The following is an 18655-nucleotide window of genomic DNA, read 5'->3' on the forward strand; positions in this document are numbered from 1 at the left end:
AAACATAACTTTTCCATGCATGTATCCCAATAACGCAAAGTCTATTTTTTTGTGCTAATGGGCACAAAAATGTTTAATAGGCTCTCCGAGCCACTGTTTTAATGAACACAACAAGCTCTTCTTAAACTGCAGCAAAGGATTATAGAAGGGACAAGTAAGTTACAGGAGCAAAAAGCAGATTCATCCTAACTGGAGTTTTTTGCTTTAAACTCATGTACTCTGCTTTCAGACTGCAGGCTAGCACTTCCCTGCCAGCCGTGTTTCATTACTTTTAGCAATGGATCTTTACTACAGGGTTCTGTCTTATAAGACTACCTATGTGTAAGCAGGGGGGTTACATATGCTATGTGACTTGTTCTCCAGTGGGATTTCAGAATGAAATTAAAACACCTTAAGAAGCACACACACACATTCACCCTGGTCTGCTTTGGGAATTCCTTGGCTCTCAAAGGCAGCCTTAAAGACAAGGTGTGCTGTATAAACCATAGCACTGAGCAGCTTCTGACACTGTGGCAGCAAACAAAGGATGCCATTCTATTTTAAACAGATCTGTAGCAAAACCAGTTTTATTTCACCAAACTAAATGAAATAAGCAACAAGCTGTAACTGCCTGATTAAATCAGCCCTCCTGGTGGAGGGGAACAAAAATGCATCTTTTGAACAATTGCTTTAGTTGTGGGAACCATATGAGTAGCGTCTTTGTGTGAACCTGTTAGAGAACATTTCCAGAAATGAAGCAAACAGGAGGCTTAGCTGTTTTAATCAAGGTGTGGAAAACCTTGTCTGCCTGGAGACAAGCAGAGCTGTAGGAGCCAAATCAACTCTTATAACTCAATGAAAATTAAGGATGGGCTATTGTGTTTCAGTAAAAATTGATATAGATGTGAAATTAATGTGAAGGTTATATCACAGTGCAAAATTTCCTCCTGCCCATTAAGGTTTCTCCTGAGGTTTTCCCCCTTCTATGTGAACTTAAATTTTTGTACGCTCCCCCAAACCCAATCAACCAAACCCCAAAACGTTAAATACTTTTCAGTGTATTCTTCTTATCCAGACTAGGCAGGTACAAAAAAAATATTTAAGGCTGTAGTTTGTTCTTCTCTTCACTGAGGGAAATAGTACTCTTTATGGGCCAGAGACACAGCCCACTGAAGTCAGTGGCAGTTTTTTATTTGATATTATTTTATGCACACCAGACCTGTTGCATCCATCCTTATGTTGAGTAATACCACATGCTGTGAGTCACCTCAGAGTGCGTGCATTTGATAAATTGGGTAGTATTCTATGGGCCAGACCCCCAGCTGATGTGATTGGTGTAAACTAAGCAAATCATCATAGTTTGCATCAAATCAAAATAATTTAAATCTGCTGAGAATTGGGCCCAATATGAGCAGGAGTGGAAGGTGTAGAGATGTTAGAAGTGAGTAGAGATGTTAGAAGTGATTTGTGAGAGGAAGCTGAGGGATTTGGGCTTAGTTAGTCTACAGAAGAGGGGGGATTTGATAGCCGCCTTCAACTGTCTGAAAGGGCATTCCAAAGAGGATGGAGAAAGGCTGTTCTCAGTGGTGACAGCAGAACAAGGAGCCAATGGTCTCAAGTTGCCGTGGGGGAGGTCTAGGTTGGATATTAGAAAAAACTATTTCACTAAGAGGGTGGTGAAGCACTGGAATGGGTTACCTAGGGAGATGATGAAATCTCTATCCCAAGAGGTTTTTAAGTCCTGGCTTGACAAAGTCCTGACCAGGATGATTTAGTTGGGGTTGGTCCTGCTTTGGGCAGGGGGTTGGAGTTGATGGCCTCCTGAGGTCTCTTCTGACCCTATGATTCTAAGTGGGCTTTTATATGAGAAATCTTGGTGAAAATTACTTTGGGCCATTAAGCCTTTTAGGAATGTTCATGACCAACATAGTGCCAAAGATGTTAATGAATGAATCTCATTGATTGCAATTTTAGATTAAATACAATTATTTTTTCCCAGGCTGGGTTACTGAAAGTGTTCTCCACTTATCTATGGATAACATTTAGAATTCTCAATGGCTTATACTGTTTATGTAGAAAACTACACAGTTTTAATCCAATGGTTTAGGGGAAAACCTCATGATAGTGCACCTACGGGGTCCTAGCCCAACATGAACATGCTTTATATATTAACAGTATATCAAAGTTTCTTGTGTTTTCCAAGAATCTGCCACAGACTAAGTTAAGCTGATCTACCAATGTAGCCAGGAATGGTTTGCCCTATAATAATATAAAAGATAGGATTATTTTTGTAAACAGTTTCACAGTATATCACTAGTGATGTTGCAATTTCTCCCCCCTGCCCGCCCTGTCCGCTCCCCCCCCCAGACTTATGGCTTTTTAGAATCAGTAAAATGATTTGTTAGGGGGTCAGTGAGGTCTTCTAAGTAGCTGCCAGTCTGGTACACTGAAGAAAGTGCTGTGTACTAAAATGGCCAGGTATATAGGGAAGAAACTAATGTACTCCATATATTAAAACAGAAATCCCTATTCAGTTTTTTGCATCCCAATATTTCTAGAATTATATATCTAAACCTACATTAATTACACATCTATGTACATTATTTAGCAGTTCTTTACTACAATATTTTTGTACATGCTGGGTTTATTACTAAATTTAAAGAGAAAGTAATTACATAAGGCATATATACAGTATCTTGTTGAACTGCAGCTCTCTCTGCTCACCTAGGTCTTACAGCTGCAATGCCCATTATCATTTGCGGCATCACATCCTGTTTATGAAACTGTCTTGACATATATAAAAATTAGAGCCAAGGCCCATGGCATTAACAAACATTAATCACAGTCTTTACTTTTATTATCCCAGATATTGAGTCTCACCCACCTCACTTTTTTTTGGTTCCTTTTTAAACACACCTGTGGTCACAAACTGATATTTATTCAGAGGAAATATGTGATGGTTGGAAGGGCAATGGTCAGAGATTTCATTGTAAATAAGGAATATTGCAGCTTTAACCTACATCTTTTGCTTATTTTATGAATCTCTTGATTTGAGATTGGACAGGTAGACATTTCACACTGTAAATATTTCTTGTCTTGTCATAATAAAAAAAGGGAAGGCTCAAAAGGAAAAAAGAGGTGGGGTGGTGAAGCTCTGTTGGTTCAAACTTTGGATTCATTTTCTAAGTTTGCCACATCACCATTCCTTTCGGTTTGGTCTTCGTGGTTCTTTTCCCTCTCTTCAGTTTCCAGGTCAGCATGCTGGTTTAGTTTGCTGGACACAGACCAAGTTAGGGGAAGTTCTGCTTGGCTGGCCATCTCTGCCAGTTCTTTGGCACTGTAAGATGGTGTGTTGGTCTCATATGTTTCATGAAAACTGTTGTAGTCAACTTCATAAAATCCATCCTCTAGTGTGAGGACAGGGGTAAAACGATGACCCCACAGGATCTCGCTGGTTACATAAGAACTTCGAGCTTGGCATGTCATTCCTGTAAAGAGAAGAGAAGAAATTGTAGCACAGACCAACTACCCCAAAATTGTTCTTGTTGTTTTACATAGACTTATAATTGTACTTAGCGCTACATGATAGGCATGATATGCCCGATAAGGCATAAGTTCGCTGCCCTTGTCAATTTAAACTAAGCAAAAATTCACCATATGTCATTTGACATAGCTCAGTCAGGACATTAGCTCAGTGGTTTGAGCATTGGCCTGCTAAACCCAGGATTGTGAGTTCAATCCTTGTGGAGGCCATTTAGGGATTTGGGGCAAAAATTGTCAGGGATGGTACTTGGTCCTGCTGTGAAGGCAGGGGACTGGACTCGATGACCGTTCAAGATCCCTTCCAGTTCTAGGAGATAGGAAATCTCCATTAATTTTTTTATTTATCTTTAGGTTTTTTGTGGGAATGGTCCGCAAAATTCTCACATTTATTTTTTAGTTGGAAGTGGACTTCAGTTTCATCAGCAAATAATTCTCAAGCTGCAGATGAGTCACAGTCACTTTGCTGAGACTAGTATGCTTGTTTATTTTGTTCCCTGATGGAGGACTTGATTAACAAACTCTGCCTAGATTAGCTGAAGAACTAATACAAAAATCTTTACTCTGGGGGTACATCTACACAGCAGGGTAAAGTTGAATCAAGCTACGCAACTTCAGCTACATCAATTGCGTAGCTTAAGTCGAAATAGCTTAAGTTGGCTTTAAGTGAGGACTACACCGCAGGAAGTCGAAGGAAGAACACTACCTTCAACTTCCCTTACTTCTCGTAAAATGAGGGTTACAGGAGTAGGAGTAAGAAGTCCTCCACCTTGCAATTATTTTAAAATAAAGGCTTGTAGTGTAGTTATTCTACATCAGTTGTTCTGAAAAAATGCTGCTATGTAGACATACCCTGACTGAGTACCAAGGATTTGACCAAGGGACCAACTTTATCTTACCCAGAAGTTTGGGACACTCTTAAATTTAAGTCAATCTGAACCTCAAACGGATAGTCAACTCAGAAATTTTAGCAAATCTCTCAAGTGTACATTGTGAAAATTCATGGCAGTGGATGGAAAGGATTGGGACCATCGTCTGCCTTACTTTTTCTTCATAATATGGCTTCACTAGACTTTTGCTCTTTGGAATGCTTGAAGGGTTATCAACCCTGATGAATCCTATTGATCTTGTTAAGGAAGCTTGGGAAAAGCAGCCAAACCAAGTCTGAACTATAGTTCAGCCTTTCCTCTAGATGAGGAAATGTCTGGCCACAGTAGAGATTGGTTTAGAAAACCTACTTCAAACCAAAAGGACCTAAGGAAGGCACTGTAATAAAGAATTAAGGGAAAGGGATATATAGGTTGTGATAAGAGACAGGAAAAAGTGTAAGGAACAGAGGATTGAAGGTTACAAAAATATTTCCCCCCAAAATGGGATTGTGAGGCAATGATGCAGCAGTTTGCCTTAAATTATTTACAACGTTGTTTGCAGAATTTTTGAAAGACGATGGTCAAACTGTTTATATAATAGGTAGGGGGTCTCCAAATTCACAGTCCATTTGGGTCAATTTTACAGTCAGAGGATTTTAAAAATAATACACTTCATGGTTTAGCTCAGGCATGTCCAAAGTCCGGCCCGGGGGCCAATTGCGGCCCGTGTTCCGGTTTAATACGGCCCCACAGGTAATTTGGCAATATCTATCTTTTATGGCCCCCAACAAATCCATATGTATTGAGATGAATACATTGTAAAATCTCAGTTAATGTCAGTTGGTCTAAATCAGTTATAAATATATTTGGACACAACATGTATACTTGGTGTTATGTTCCTGTTCATATTTTTTGAACTTAAAAGTTGACAGACAACCTTTATTACCAATAATATGTAATGTACTTTACAATGTTCCTGACATATATTTCAGCTTCCTGGATTTTTTTTTCATCTGGCCTTCAGATATGAAAGGCAGAGTGATTTAACACCTGTTTAGATTTGTCATCCATGTGACGGAATGAAAAGTATGCCATTTGCAATAAACTTTGCATAAAATAGTTAATTTGCATTTAATTTTAATGGTTCAAAGAATGTCAGGCAAAATGGTCGGCCCTCGCGCATGTTCACTTCATCAAATCTGGCCCTCTTTGAAAAAAGTTTGGACACCCCTGGCTTAGCTATTTAACTCTGAAATGTCATGGCGGTGTTCTTGTAGAGGTGCTGACCCAAAAAGGAGTCGGGGGATGTGCATGTGTGGCAAGGTGGTTTTAGGGTTTACAGTACTGCAACCCTTTCTTTTGCATTGCTGCTGGTGGCAGTGCTGCCTTGAGCGCTGGGCACGCTGAGAGGGTGGGTGCTGGTTGGAAGCCCAGCCCTGGAGGCAGAACTGCCACCAGCAGCGGGACAAAAGGATGGTATGGAATGGTATTGCCATGCTTACTGCTGCCTTCAGAGCTGGATCCTCAGTCAGCAGCCACCACTCTCTCGCTGCCCACTTGAAGGCTGCAGCACAGAAGTAAGGTTGACATGAGATGGTATTGCCACCCTTACTTCCGCACAGCTGCTAATTGGGTGCTGTGTTCAGAGCTTGGTGCCAGGACAGCAGCCACCACTGTGGCCTTCTGGCTGCCTAGCTCTGAAGGGAGCCCAGAAGGATGGGTGGCCATATCACAATCACCCTAAAATAACCTTGCAACCCCCACAAGCCCTTTTTGGGGTCAGGACCCCCCAGTTTGAGAAACACAGGTCTCCTCTGTGAGATCTGAATAGTAGAGGGTAAAAGCACGCACAAGACTAGATTTAATGGGGGGGGGGGGGCGACCAGACTTCACTGTCCATGACACATTTTTGTGGCTGTGAATTTGGTAAGCCCCTAATATGGCAAGAAAACTTAGAGACAAGCAAAATGTAACCAAAGAACAAAAAAGTGAAATTACGTAAGAAGTAATCATAGGCAATAACAGAAAGAAAGTTTGGTTTGGAAATAGGAAAACACAGCCTTTAGGGTCTTGCCTTGCCGCTCTACAGCTGCTCCCATCATTCTAGTCGCTCAAGGAGTTTCAGGAGGTACAAAAGGTAGTGGATGGGTATTTTGATTCTTTCAAGGGATGCCCAAATTGCCTCAGACAAAGTATATTTGCCTCTTACTCCCTCTGAGCCTTCTCTCCAAACTCAAGCAGAATCACTGCTGTGCTCTGAAAACATTTTGCTGACCTCTGTTCCATACCATTTATTTCACGGCTATTGGTTGCCAGTAAAGACATTTGCCAACACTGGTCATGCTGTAGTACTTCTGCAGTACAGGCTGTCCCCGGATTACGTACAAAATAGGGACTGTAGGTTTGTTCTTAAGTTGAATTTGTATGTAAGTCGGAACTGGTACATATTGTAGGGGAAACTCTAGCCAAACATTTCTCCAGAGCTCAGTTTTATTCTCCCACACCTCACTTCCCTCAGTCCTTTATTCTCAAGCTGAGGTGTCTAATGAGAAAAGCCGCTCCGCATCTCCCTGGTCTGCTGGGGGAGGGGGCGCGAGCTTCGCGTCTCCCTGGTGTGCGGGGGGGGGGGGAAGCAGCTAGTGCGGGGTTGCCTCACCCCGTTGTAAGTAGGGATCCGATGTAAGTCGGATCCATGTAACCTGGGGACTGCCTGTATTCCCCGGACGTAGAATTGCAAGTAATTATAGTCACTCTACTGCTGCAGAGCGGTACCTATTATTAATAGCTTTTTTCATTATGATTGCTGTGCTTCTGTAACCTTTACCTTTTTCCCCCCAGCTAGGAGCAGCAGCAGAGATGCTGAAATATCACAAGAGATTGGTTACACTGTGGTTGCTACCCAACAAGAAGAAGGATCTTAGAAATCTTATAAGAAATCCTGTTCTAGGGAGATTTCTACTGCAGTTTCAGTCTAAAGAAGGTCTACTACTTTTTGATATGCTTGCCACAGGCATCAAATCATTTGGCTGCTCATTTGAACTGAACCCTCACATATTTGGAGAGTTCTCCATAATTCATCCTCTCAAACTTCATGAACCACCTAGGGAGATGTGTCTGTAAAACGAAGGGCAAAGTGTGGAGATATGTATTTTTCAGTTGTTTTTTGTCAAGGGGTTGGGATGAAAATGAGGTTGCTTTCATCCAAGTTGCCTGCAACCTTCATAGAGAGTGAAGACCTGACAACCAGAGACTGTATCGATGACCAGGGAAACTGATATTCTTAATCTTTAGGGCTTATCTGCCATTTTTACTTCAGTCCCTGCAATCCCAGACACAGTGTCTCTTAAATGTCTGAACTATATTTCTGGTTCTTCAGGAGTATGAGTTCTGGGAGTCCCTTGGTTAGATTTTAAAAACAGGGTAAATAATAATCCACAAAAATGTCTACAAATTCTTAAAAGAAACAGCTTAAAAGAAAATGGCTAATTTTAATGGGGGAAAAAAGAATAAGTCCTGCATGCCACCTTTATATATACAAATGTGCATTTTTGAAGGCAAACACATGCATTTTTGTGGTCTGCTGTATTGTACACAATACGATAGTAGAATTACCATATTTTCCAAAGGGAGAATGGGATATTTCATGGGACTTGCCTGAACTCCTTGCCCCATCCCTGCCTTCCACGCCTCACAAGGCTGTTGCTGGTCACTCCAATCCTGACTCCCCTCCCTGTGCTGGACTGACATCACTGCTTGTCCCCCGTTCTTATTCCTCTGTATTGCTCTCCACTTTTTTCACAACTGGCGTGAGCAAATGGTTCAAATGCCCACTCCCCCCCCCCCAAAAAAAAATCAAGACTTCTCAAATGGAAAAATGGGATGTATGATCACCCTACCCTGTAGCAGAGAGGTCTTAAGCTCATGGCCCATGGGCCATCTGTGGCTGGAGAATTTTTGCAATCTGGCCCAGTCCTGGCAGCCTGGGTGGGCATGTCCATCTCCAGGCAATCCCCCAAATTATGCCCCTTCCTACTACTATCTGCCTTCTCCCCCTCCCATTGCACTCCATCCCCTGAAGGACATAGTGTTGGGGATTACCCGGGGAGCCTGCCGTTAGACACTCCACATTCCTCACAGGAGGGAGAACCTCAGGGAAGTGGAGTGTGCTCACTTAGTTTATTCACCTGAGCATCTGCAGTTTATCAGTTTATGGCTGATAGCAGCTCCCAATGCCTGTGGTTCATTGTTCCCAGCCACTAGGAGCTACGGGAAGTGATGCAGGCCAGGCCACTGCTTCCGACAGCTCCCATTGGCCAGGAACATTGCACTGTGGCCACTGGGAGCTGTGGGGCTCTGTGCCTGTGGTTGCTCAGGTAAACAAACCATTTGGTGGCCACCAACAGCTAACTCTGACCAGCTGTGTGCAGCCAGGAGCTGGAGGTTCCCCACTTGGGATGAAGCCTTGTTTTTTACACTGATACCAACACAAGTTTCAGCTGGGTATGGTTCTTTACACTTTCCTTACCCTAAACTGCTTTTAGTGTATGTGGCTACCAGGTTCAGCCCCAAGACAGCTGTGCTTGTCGGTGGCAGGCACAACTCTTCTGTCTCTGGTCTGCAAAATGTTTTGGAGCTTTTGGGCATGAAAGGTGCTATATAAATGAAAGTTTTAATAATAAAATGTATGGAGACTAACAGACTCTCTCTGTTCATGACAGGATACAGAAACGAGAGGGGAAAAGCATGCGCACTTGGCTTCCTCAGCCATACGGATCATATGAACCAGGCTGTCTGTTACTCTCTTCACATATTGTGCAGTACCCACCAAATCGAAAAGGTAACAAAGAACTAATCATGAAAAGGTAATGAAATAAAGTGAATAAATACAATCACACAGCTGAAGAACCAGAAATTGCAGCTATCTATAGAAAACATTCGTGGGAAAATATAGAGTTGAATGATTAAAGTGTTCTGTTCTAAAAGCACATGGAACAAAAATGGAGCTGACTGCAGGTTGGCCATATAAGGAGAATTATTCTTACTTTCCTTAGACTACAGAGTATTTAACTGTTCTGGTCCATGATAATTTCCCACGTGCCCTCTTCTGTGTCATACCATTACTTAATAAAATTTTCCACTTTACTCCTCGTTGACAAGGCCTCAGCTAGAGTATTGTGTCCACTTCTGAGCACTACATTTTAGAAGCATGTGGACAAAGTAGAAAAAGTCCAGAGAACAGCAACAAAAATTATTAAAAGTCTAGAAAACATGGTTTTTGAGGGAGAATTGAAAAACATTGTTTAGCCTGGAGAAGAGAAGATTGAGGAGGGACATAATAGATTTCAAGTACATAAAAGGTTGTTACAAGGAGAAGATGAAAACATGTTCTTAGTCTCTGAGAATAGGACAAGAAGGGCTTAAATTTCAGCTATGGAACATTAGGAAAAACTTCCTGTAAGGGTAATTAAGCACTGGAACAAATTGCCTAGGGAGGTTATAGAATCTCCATCATAAGAGGTTTTTAAGAATGGATTAGACAAATATTTGTCAGGGATAGTCTAGTTATTATGTACCCCTGGAGGGGACTGCACTAGATGACCTGCTGAGGTTCCTTCCAGTACTACATGTCTATGAATCTGTAATTCAATAAGTTGCAATGAGAGCTGACGAATGGAAGGAAAGAAAATTCTTTGGAAAAAAAACTTCATTAGGAGTTAGAGGTCATGTGCGTATTCTTGGTAGAAACTGGAATGTAGGCAGTTTGGGCAGAGTAGGTGTTTGGTCTAGTGAATAGAGCCAGAGTCAGCTTCCGAATACTGGAGCCAAGGGGTTAAGTCAGAGTCAGGACCAGGACTCAATGCTGGAGTTGGGATTAAATGCTAATGCTAGAATCGATGGCTGAGCCAGAATCAGAATTCAGAGCTGGGGTCAGGTACCAAGTGCCAGGGTCAAGCCAGAAACAGAAAACCCCTGTGTGCTCATACAAAGTAATAATCCCTGTAAATACACTGAAGAAATACTATTGCATTTTAAGTACTCTCTATTTCCCCCTGCTCTTTCACTATGGTGGTTCTTAATGCAAATGCAGTCTTTTGCCCCAGAACCAAGATCTGAACTAGCTAAAACAAATGTGACATTCATCAGCAAGCTAACAATCACAATACAGAAGAGCTGGTGAAAGCTGTTAGGAAATTATTTTGAAAAGTTGTCTGAGACAGACTGCTGTGATAGTGGAATCTACATCTTTGTCAGCCATATGTTACTCTTGATTTGCAAACACCAACCGGATTTATGCATGTGGATTGAGAACTTAGAAAGTGCTCTCAGCTGTTCAGGTTAATGGTGAGTCCTCTCTGTACTCAAATATAAAGGCGTAGTGCTGAACTACAATAGTCTGGGAATGGGCTATCTCCCAAACTAAGCCAAGTGAAAACATTTTTATAAAGTTCACTAAATATTGGTCTAATTAACAAATGAGACATTATTATGCCCAGCGGAAATAATCTGTACATACTAAAACCTAATGGAAATACGATTAGCACTTTACAATTTGTATTATTTTAAAAATGTACCAAAATAACATGGCTTATAAATCATGTCCTCCATTCAGCACAGTAACTATGTATTATCAATCAAGTTTTACTCTGTCCCACTGCAGTGCTTCTGCGTGCTATGCATGTTCAATATTTTTACCCCTTTGTGAAGCAAAAGCAGACTTTGAGACTGTCCAGCGTGGCCTCCTGGAAGTAGAAATTGATGACATGGAATCAGGGTACTTTCTTAATGGAATTTATTTATGAAATCTGCACAGATCCTGTGTCCTTGGAGGGAGACAACTCCCTTTGTCTAGAAGCCTCTGTAGAGATAGAGCTGCTTTGGGATTTTGTGTTTCCCTAGGATCTCACTACTCTATGTTGCTGAGTTTTACACCTGGGAAGCTCTTCTACCAACATCTGAGGCCAAATGGTTAAACATGAGTCTAGGTGTCAATCCACTTTTTGAAAGTAGCTACTTTGCAATAAAACCAGAGACCTTTCACAGCCAGAAAAAGGAGAGTGCTCTACACCACATTATTTACTTTATGTGGGTGAGTGCTATGTATCAGTGTCTCCGATTGGACAAGGCACTAGCACCTTTTGACATATCAATAGATCTGGATGTATGTGGATCTGTCTGTAATGTAAATTGTGTAGTTAAAAAAAATCATGCTATAAAATCGGTGGGTCTGATTTTCAGCAGCTGAGCAGCTGTAGCACCTGTTGATTTCAAACGGAATAGTGAGTGTTCAGCCAATCAGGCTTTGTATCTGTAAACATTCCCATACAGATACAAGTATTACAGTAATTCCTCATTTAACACGTGCCCGCTTAATACGTTTTCACGATAGCACGATTTTTTTAGGGAACGTTTTTTGAATTACACAACCGTCCCCGGAATAACATGATTTCCCCAGCTGGCCCATTGCCGGCGGCTGTGTGGGGCTTCCCCTGTCTCCCTACAAAGTGGCAGAGGGTTCGCCGCTCACTGCACCGTTCCCCACTGACTCCCCCCTCACCAGACGCCCTGCCCCCTCTTCTCCGCCCCCACTTGCAGGCCGGTGGTTGGGTTTCCCCAGTCGGCCCATCGCCCCCGCCTCCCTTGCCGCGCCATTCCCCAGCGACCCCCCGCTCGCCGAACACAGTGCGGGTCCTGGAAGACCTGTCACAGGCATATTCCCAACCCAGTCCCCCTCCCCTCTCCTTCCCTTCTGTTCCCCAGAGTCAAGCACCTCCCCTCCCTGCTGTAACCCAGTCCCCTTTCTCCCCCAACCTTACGTCCCGGTCCCAACAGACACCACTGCTTGAAATGCAACCCCCAACTTTTCCATTATTTTCAATGGGAAACCTGACCCCGCATAACATGTTTTTACTTAACACGATCATTTTCTGAAACATATCTATAGTGTTAAATGAGGAATCGCTGTATATAGTCATGGTTCTACAGGTGAGGTTGCAAGCAGGGATGCATTATGACCTATTCAGTAGAGCTGGTCAGAAAAATTCTAATGAAACATATTTTTTTTTTGGTCAGAATTGACCGATTTGTTGAAATCAAAACATTCTGTGGAGATGTTTTGGCAAAGTTCCAGAGGAACCCAGGACCCTGGCTGGTTTCCTGGCAGCTTGCATACTTAGGGCCCATTGCTTCAGGGTTGGGAATACCAGAGCTTTCAGGGTTTGCCAAGCTCTCATGGAGCTTGCCAGGCACACTACTCTGGAGTTGGAAATATAGGGCTTCCAGTGTCCATGGCTCTGTAGCAGCCTCACCATGCTGAATCCCCCAGAGCCAGGGTTCTACACCCTTTTAGGGAGAATTTCAAAACTGTTGGTGTGGGCTATGAATAGTGATGAAAACAAATGATGAAATATTAAAGTCCTTTGCCTCTTCATAGCTCAGAAATGAAAAGTTAATGTCTCTTCCCTTTCCCTAGTTAGTAAAAACTCCTTCAGAATTAGAATGTAACCTATTTTTGAAGCAAATATGTTGAAATAAAGCATACATTTTATCTTGTATGTGTGTGCATGACAGAGAGAGAGAGACTTCTGAATGCTTGCTAGTGCCTGGTGACAGCTTAAAAGAGACTAAGGCTACATCTACATTATCACAGTTAGTTGATCTAAGGTATGCAACTCCACCTACATGAACAACATAGCTGGAGTCAACATATCTTAGGTCAAGTTACCACACTGGCGGTTGACAGGAGAAATTCTCCTGTTGACTTCTCTTACTCTTCTCATTAGGAGCAGAGTACAGGAGTTGAATGGAAACTGATCTGTGGTCAATTTGGTGGGTCTTCACTAAACCCACTAAATGAACTGCCGGAGGATTGATCTCAGAGCATCAATCTGAGCTGAAGTGTAGACGAAGTCTAACACAAAATGTCCTTCTAGTGCTGACAGCCATTGCTAATTCTGATTTAGTTCAGGTGATAGAGACATTCTGAGACATAAGGGGCAGGATTCTAGCCGAGGAATCATGTGGTTTATTCAGCACTTGTGTATTTTGTTGGTAGCAATGGAGCTGTTGCCTGATGGCATTAAAAAGGATAGCGGTTCAAAATTTTGATCACTGTCCAATTTTAATTGGGTCCCTCTGGGTTGGCTAGGAGCAGGGGATCCTTGAAGCTTCCCTCCCCCCCCCTCCAAAATTAGTAAGATTTTTTTAATAAAAGGAAATCCAGACCAAAATAATTAATTTCAAGTTAATTGAAATTAAAATGGTAGCGAAAATGTAAAATTATTTAGAGTCAATAAAATAGCTGAGAGTTGGAACTTCTGGCCTATTAAATCTACTGTACCGTAGGTGCAAAGTGGGTTTTAAATGGCTGGACGTGCCCAACAGAGAATTCCTACTATGCAATTTTTGCCAGCATAGCAAGAGGACACGGGATATATTGGGATGTGGCTCTATTATGCCCAGTCCTTCATTGGTCTAAATCCCCTGCAGCTCTCACTTCTGTTGGGGCCAAGTGGCTCTTAGACCAAGGAGCTGCAACCATTCCATGACATCTCCCCCAATCCAGTGAGTCTCTTCACAGCCTTTAGAAGGTCGTAGTGCTTATGAGTAGGGTTGTCAGCTTTCTATTCCCACAAAACAGAACATCCTTACCCCACCCCATTCCCCACCCTTCCTCTGAGGCCCCATCCCAGCCACTCCATCCCCATCCTCTGTTGTGCGCTCTCCCCACTTTCACTCACTCTTACTCACTCATTGGGGTGTAGGAAGGGGTGAGGGCTCCAGGTGGGGTGTGGGCTCTCGGTTGGGGTCAGAGATGAGGAGTTTGAAGTGCAGAATGGGGGTCCAGGTTAGCGGGGGAGTCAAGGTGTTTGCAGGATGGGAGGGGGCTCTGGGCTGAGCCAAGGGGTTGAGGCATGGGAGGGGGTACAAGTGCTGGGCTGTCCCAGTGCTGCAGATTTGAGGGTGGGGTCATAAATAAGGGGATCAGAGTGCAGGAAGAGACTCTGGGTTGGGGCAGTGGTTGGAGTGTGGGACTAAAATGGGTGCTGGCTGTGGGGTGCAGAATCTGGGGTGGGGCTGGGGATGTGTTTGAGGTGCACAAGGATGCTCTAGGATGGGGCCAAGAGGTTCGGAGGGTGGGGCAGAGATCGGGATTGGGGCAGGGAGTTGGGACATGAGTGGGGAAAGAGTGCAGGCTCAGAGTGGCATTTACCTAAATTGGTTCCTGGAAGCAGTGGCATGTTCCTGGAGGCGTGGCCAGGTGGCTCAGCACTGTGCTCTGCCGTGTCCATGGGTCCAGCCCTCCAGCTCCCATTGGCTGTGGTTTCTGGCCAAAGGAAGCTGCAGAGATGATGCTTGGAGTGGGGGGCAACGTGCAGAGTTCTGCGACTTTCCTTACACTTAGGGGCTGGAGGGGAGACAAGCTGCTGCTTCTGGGTGCTGTGAGGAGCCTTAGCCTCACAGTGCCACTAACTAGACTTTTAATAGCCTGGTTGGCGGTGCTGACCAGGGCTGCCAAGGTCCCTTTTTGACTGAGTGTTCCAGTTGAGAATGGTACACCTGGCAACCCTACTTTATGACATAAGCTTATCCCTTTTAGATTAATTAATTGGGGCAGATCTTAAGCCAAGCCTCAATGGAGTTAGGTCAATGTGTCAAGGGTGAATAATGTATTGTGTCAAGGGTGCTCAAGGGACTTGTATTCAGGCTCTCCTCCCCTGTGCACAAAAAATATCAAAGCAAACCCAAGTATCACCACCCCTAAGTACTTTTACCTAGAGACCTTCCTAGCCTTTGCTGAAGCAATCTCATCAATTATCTCATTCCATTCTGTGTCCTGCTTCCACATTCTCCATGGAATGGGGTAGCCAAATCTGGATTGCCAGTTGCTTTTGAATAGACCTAAAAATATTTTTATTTAAGTATTATTATTATTTTATTGGCATCTATTATTTTCTCTGGAGTCTGAACCTTTACTTTTGATCTTGACAAAAAACTTGACTCCTGTGGCTCTAGAGAAAAAACAGAACGGTCAGATCTCTCAACCTTTTTTGCCCTAAGAATATTTTTAGATAGGTCTTGATTAATTTAGCTTGCTGAAGCTCCTTTTGTTAGCAGCCATGGTTACAGGCAGACAGTAAAAAATATGCAGTGCTATTTCTGTGTTAGGGAAGCTTACATCTAAAGACCTTTTGTGAATGTAGCTAAGGAGATAAGTGGACACCTTCACCCTTGAGGATTTGCTTTTGCAAAACTGGTAAGGGCTCAGTCTCATTCTCAAAATTCTCAGTTCAAATCCCCAGGGTAACTGGTTGCTAAACTTTTCCTCCCCCTTCTCTCTTTTTCTCTCATGAGGTATCTGTTGCTGAAACTTTTCAGCTTCTTCCTTGCCAAACAAACCAAAAGCTTGCTTCAACTCCCTTGTACTTATGCATCCAGTCATCCAACTGTATTAATACAGTGTCTACTGAAATGGCATAGGAAACCTCACATTGAAAATTTTTTTCAGGATCTGATGAATGTCCTTTGTCAGTTCACCTGGTGTTAATTTTCTCTTTGGACATCATTTGTCTCTGAATTGTGTGGATATTCCTATTGTTTCAGTCTGTAATGCAGCTTCCTTACATGTAACAAATCCAGAAGACCATAATTCTGAGTGAGCATCTCAGAGGCCACCAAATAAACTGTGAGCTGTTTGAATGCCAAGGTCCAGTCTCTGCAATTTTTTTACTCATTTTTTTTAAGGTTTGGTAGAGTATACCACATCTCAGTGAAAATGAGCAATGAAAACTCTGAAATGTTCACTTACAAGCTATCAGGTTCTGACTGAAGTTTTGGCATAAGATTGTGTGAAAACATTAATCTTGTCTTAAGCATCAAGAACACTCTCAACTTGATTTTTTTAGTACGTGGATTGCCTCTACCTCTGACCATATTGTGGTATTTTAATGTAAGGCTAATATGCTTTTTCAGCACATTCCAACAACCAATGGAAGTGGAAGAGATGCTAGACAATCATGGAATCATAGAACACTAGAACTGGAAGGGACCTCAAGAGGTCATTGAGTCCATTCCCCTGCCCTCACGGGAATCACCTTCTAGACCAACCCTGATAAATGTCTGTCTAACCTGCTCTTAAATATCTTCAAAGACAGTATTTGGACAATTCCAAAAAATAGAACAATTTGAAGAACAGCCATGGTGGCAGCTTCTCCAACAAGATTCAATGAGTGTGCTGTACCTGGAACAAACGATGCATACTGGTTTATCTGTTGAATTCATGCTACAGCCATTTTAATTCTGATGTCATAGCTTTGTCCTCTGCAGTTAGCCATATTTAAACCATCTTTATTTAGCACCTCTAAAATAACCTTCTATTTTGGTGTGGAAAGGAATGAAATCTCTGAAGCTCTGAACAACTTTTGCTCTTGTTTTCAACATACTTTAACATCTGATACTTGTGTTGCATTTGGGAGAGGTCTGAAGTACAAACAAACTTAACAGAGAAGTATTTAGATTTTTGAACTTTGTCTAAAATAGTCAGATATACTTTACTCGTGATCCTACTTATAAATTTATTTTGAATTTGGTTTGATAAATACACCACCAACTTTAATAGCTTCCATAGAATCATAGAATACTAGGACTGGAAGGGACCTTGTGAGGTCATCGTGTCCAGTCCCCTGCCCTCATGGCAGGACCAAATTCTGTCTAGGCCATCCCTGATAGACATTTATCTAACCTACTCTTAAATATCTCCACAGATGGAGATTCCACAACCTCCCTGGGCAATTTATTCCAGTGTTTGACCACCCTGACAGTTAGGAACTTTTTCCTAATGTCCAACCTAAACCTCCCTTGCTGAAGTTTAAGCCCATTGCTTCTTGTTCTATCCCCAGAGGCCAAGATGAACAAGTTTTCTCCCTCCTCCTTATGACACCCTTTTGGATATCTGAAAACTGCCATCATGTCCCCCCTCAATCTTCTCTTTTCTAAACTAAACAAACCTAATTCCTTCAGCCTTCCCTCATAGGTCATGTTCTCTAGACCTTTAATCATCCTCGTTGCTCTTCTCTGGACCCTCTCCAATTTCTCCACATCTTTCTTGAAGTGTGGTGCCCAGAACTGAACACAATACTCCAACTGAGGCCTAACCAGCGCAGAGTAGAGCGGAGGAATGACTTCTCGTGTCTTGCTCACAACACACTTGTTAATGCATCCCAGAATCATGTTTGCTTTCTTTGCAATGGCATCACACTGCTGACTCATTCAACTTGTGGTCCACTATAACCCCTAGGTCCCTTTCTGCCGTACTCCTTCCCATTCTGTATGTATGAAACTGATTGTTCCTTCCTAAGTGGAGCACTTTGCATTTGTCTTTATTAAACTTCATCCTATTTACCTCAGGCCAGTTATCCAATTTGTCCAGGTCATTTTGAATTATGACCCTATCCTGCAGATTAGTCGCCACCCCTCCCAGCTTGGTATCTTCTGCAAACTTAATAAGCGTACTTTCTATACCAATATCTAAATCGTTGATGAAGATATTAAACAGAGCCGGTCCCAAAACACACCATGTGATCTCACAACTTACCTTGCAAGCACTTCAAGTATATCCAAAAAATAATCATTATGAGGCTTGTGTAATTTCTTGTCTGAGTCTCTCAAAGCTATACATCTGTCACCTAGACACAGCAAAACATCCAAGAGATGATGTAAAATACTGTGCCAGTAGAAGGCTGAATTAATATACGCATTTCCAGCTATGTTAATTACATAGCTGGAGTCAACATACCTTAATTTGAGTTTCTGTGTGGTCTCCACAGTGGGAGGTCAAGAGGCACAAACGCTTCTGTCAGCTTCCCTTATTCCTCACAGGAGCAGGAGTACTGGCACTAATGGGGGTCCCTTCTAAGTTCGATTTAGTGGGTCTATATCACTCTGGTAAATCGACTATAGCAGTATTGATCTTTCCCGTAATGAAGACAAGCCTTCAGAAGGGTAGCCATGTTAGTCTACGTCAGCAAAAACAACAAGGAGTCTGGTGGCACTTTAAAGACTAACAAACTTTAAAGCATAAGCTTTCATGAGCTACAACTCACTTCCTCAAATACTGAAGAGAAAAAGAAAGAAAAAGGAAGAAAGAGGGAAAACAAAAGGAGATTTCTGTTTCTTTTTTTCTTCAGCATCTGAGGAAGTGAGTTGTAGCTCATAAAAGCTTATGCTCTAATACCCTAATAACTTTGTTAGTCTTTAAAGTATCACCAGAC

At 42.5% G+C, this 18655-nt stretch overlaps 1 protein-coding gene across 1 annotated transcript in view; it reads right to left on the reverse strand.

Moving 5' to 3' along the window:
- Positions 1-358: 358 nt before the first annotated feature.
- The window catches only part of KCNJ6 (potassium inwardly rectifying channel subfamily J member 6), a 62496-nt gene continuing 44199 nt past the window's right edge, over positions 359-18655 (reverse strand). Inside the window, exon 2 of the mRNA XM_006125984.5 lies at positions 359-3467. Within this exon, the coding sequence (XP_006126046.3) occupies positions 3142-3467 (326 nt within the window). The 3' untranslated portion in view covers positions 359-3141. The remainder of the gene's footprint in view (positions 3468-18655) is intronic.

This window comes from Pelodiscus sinensis, chromosome 1 (assembly GCF_052426305.1).
Source record: "Pelodiscus sinensis isolate ZL-2025 chromosome 1, ASM5242630v1, whole genome shotgun sequence".
Classification (NCBI taxonomy): domain Eukaryota; kingdom Metazoa; phylum Chordata; order Testudines; family Trionychidae; genus Pelodiscus; species Pelodiscus sinensis.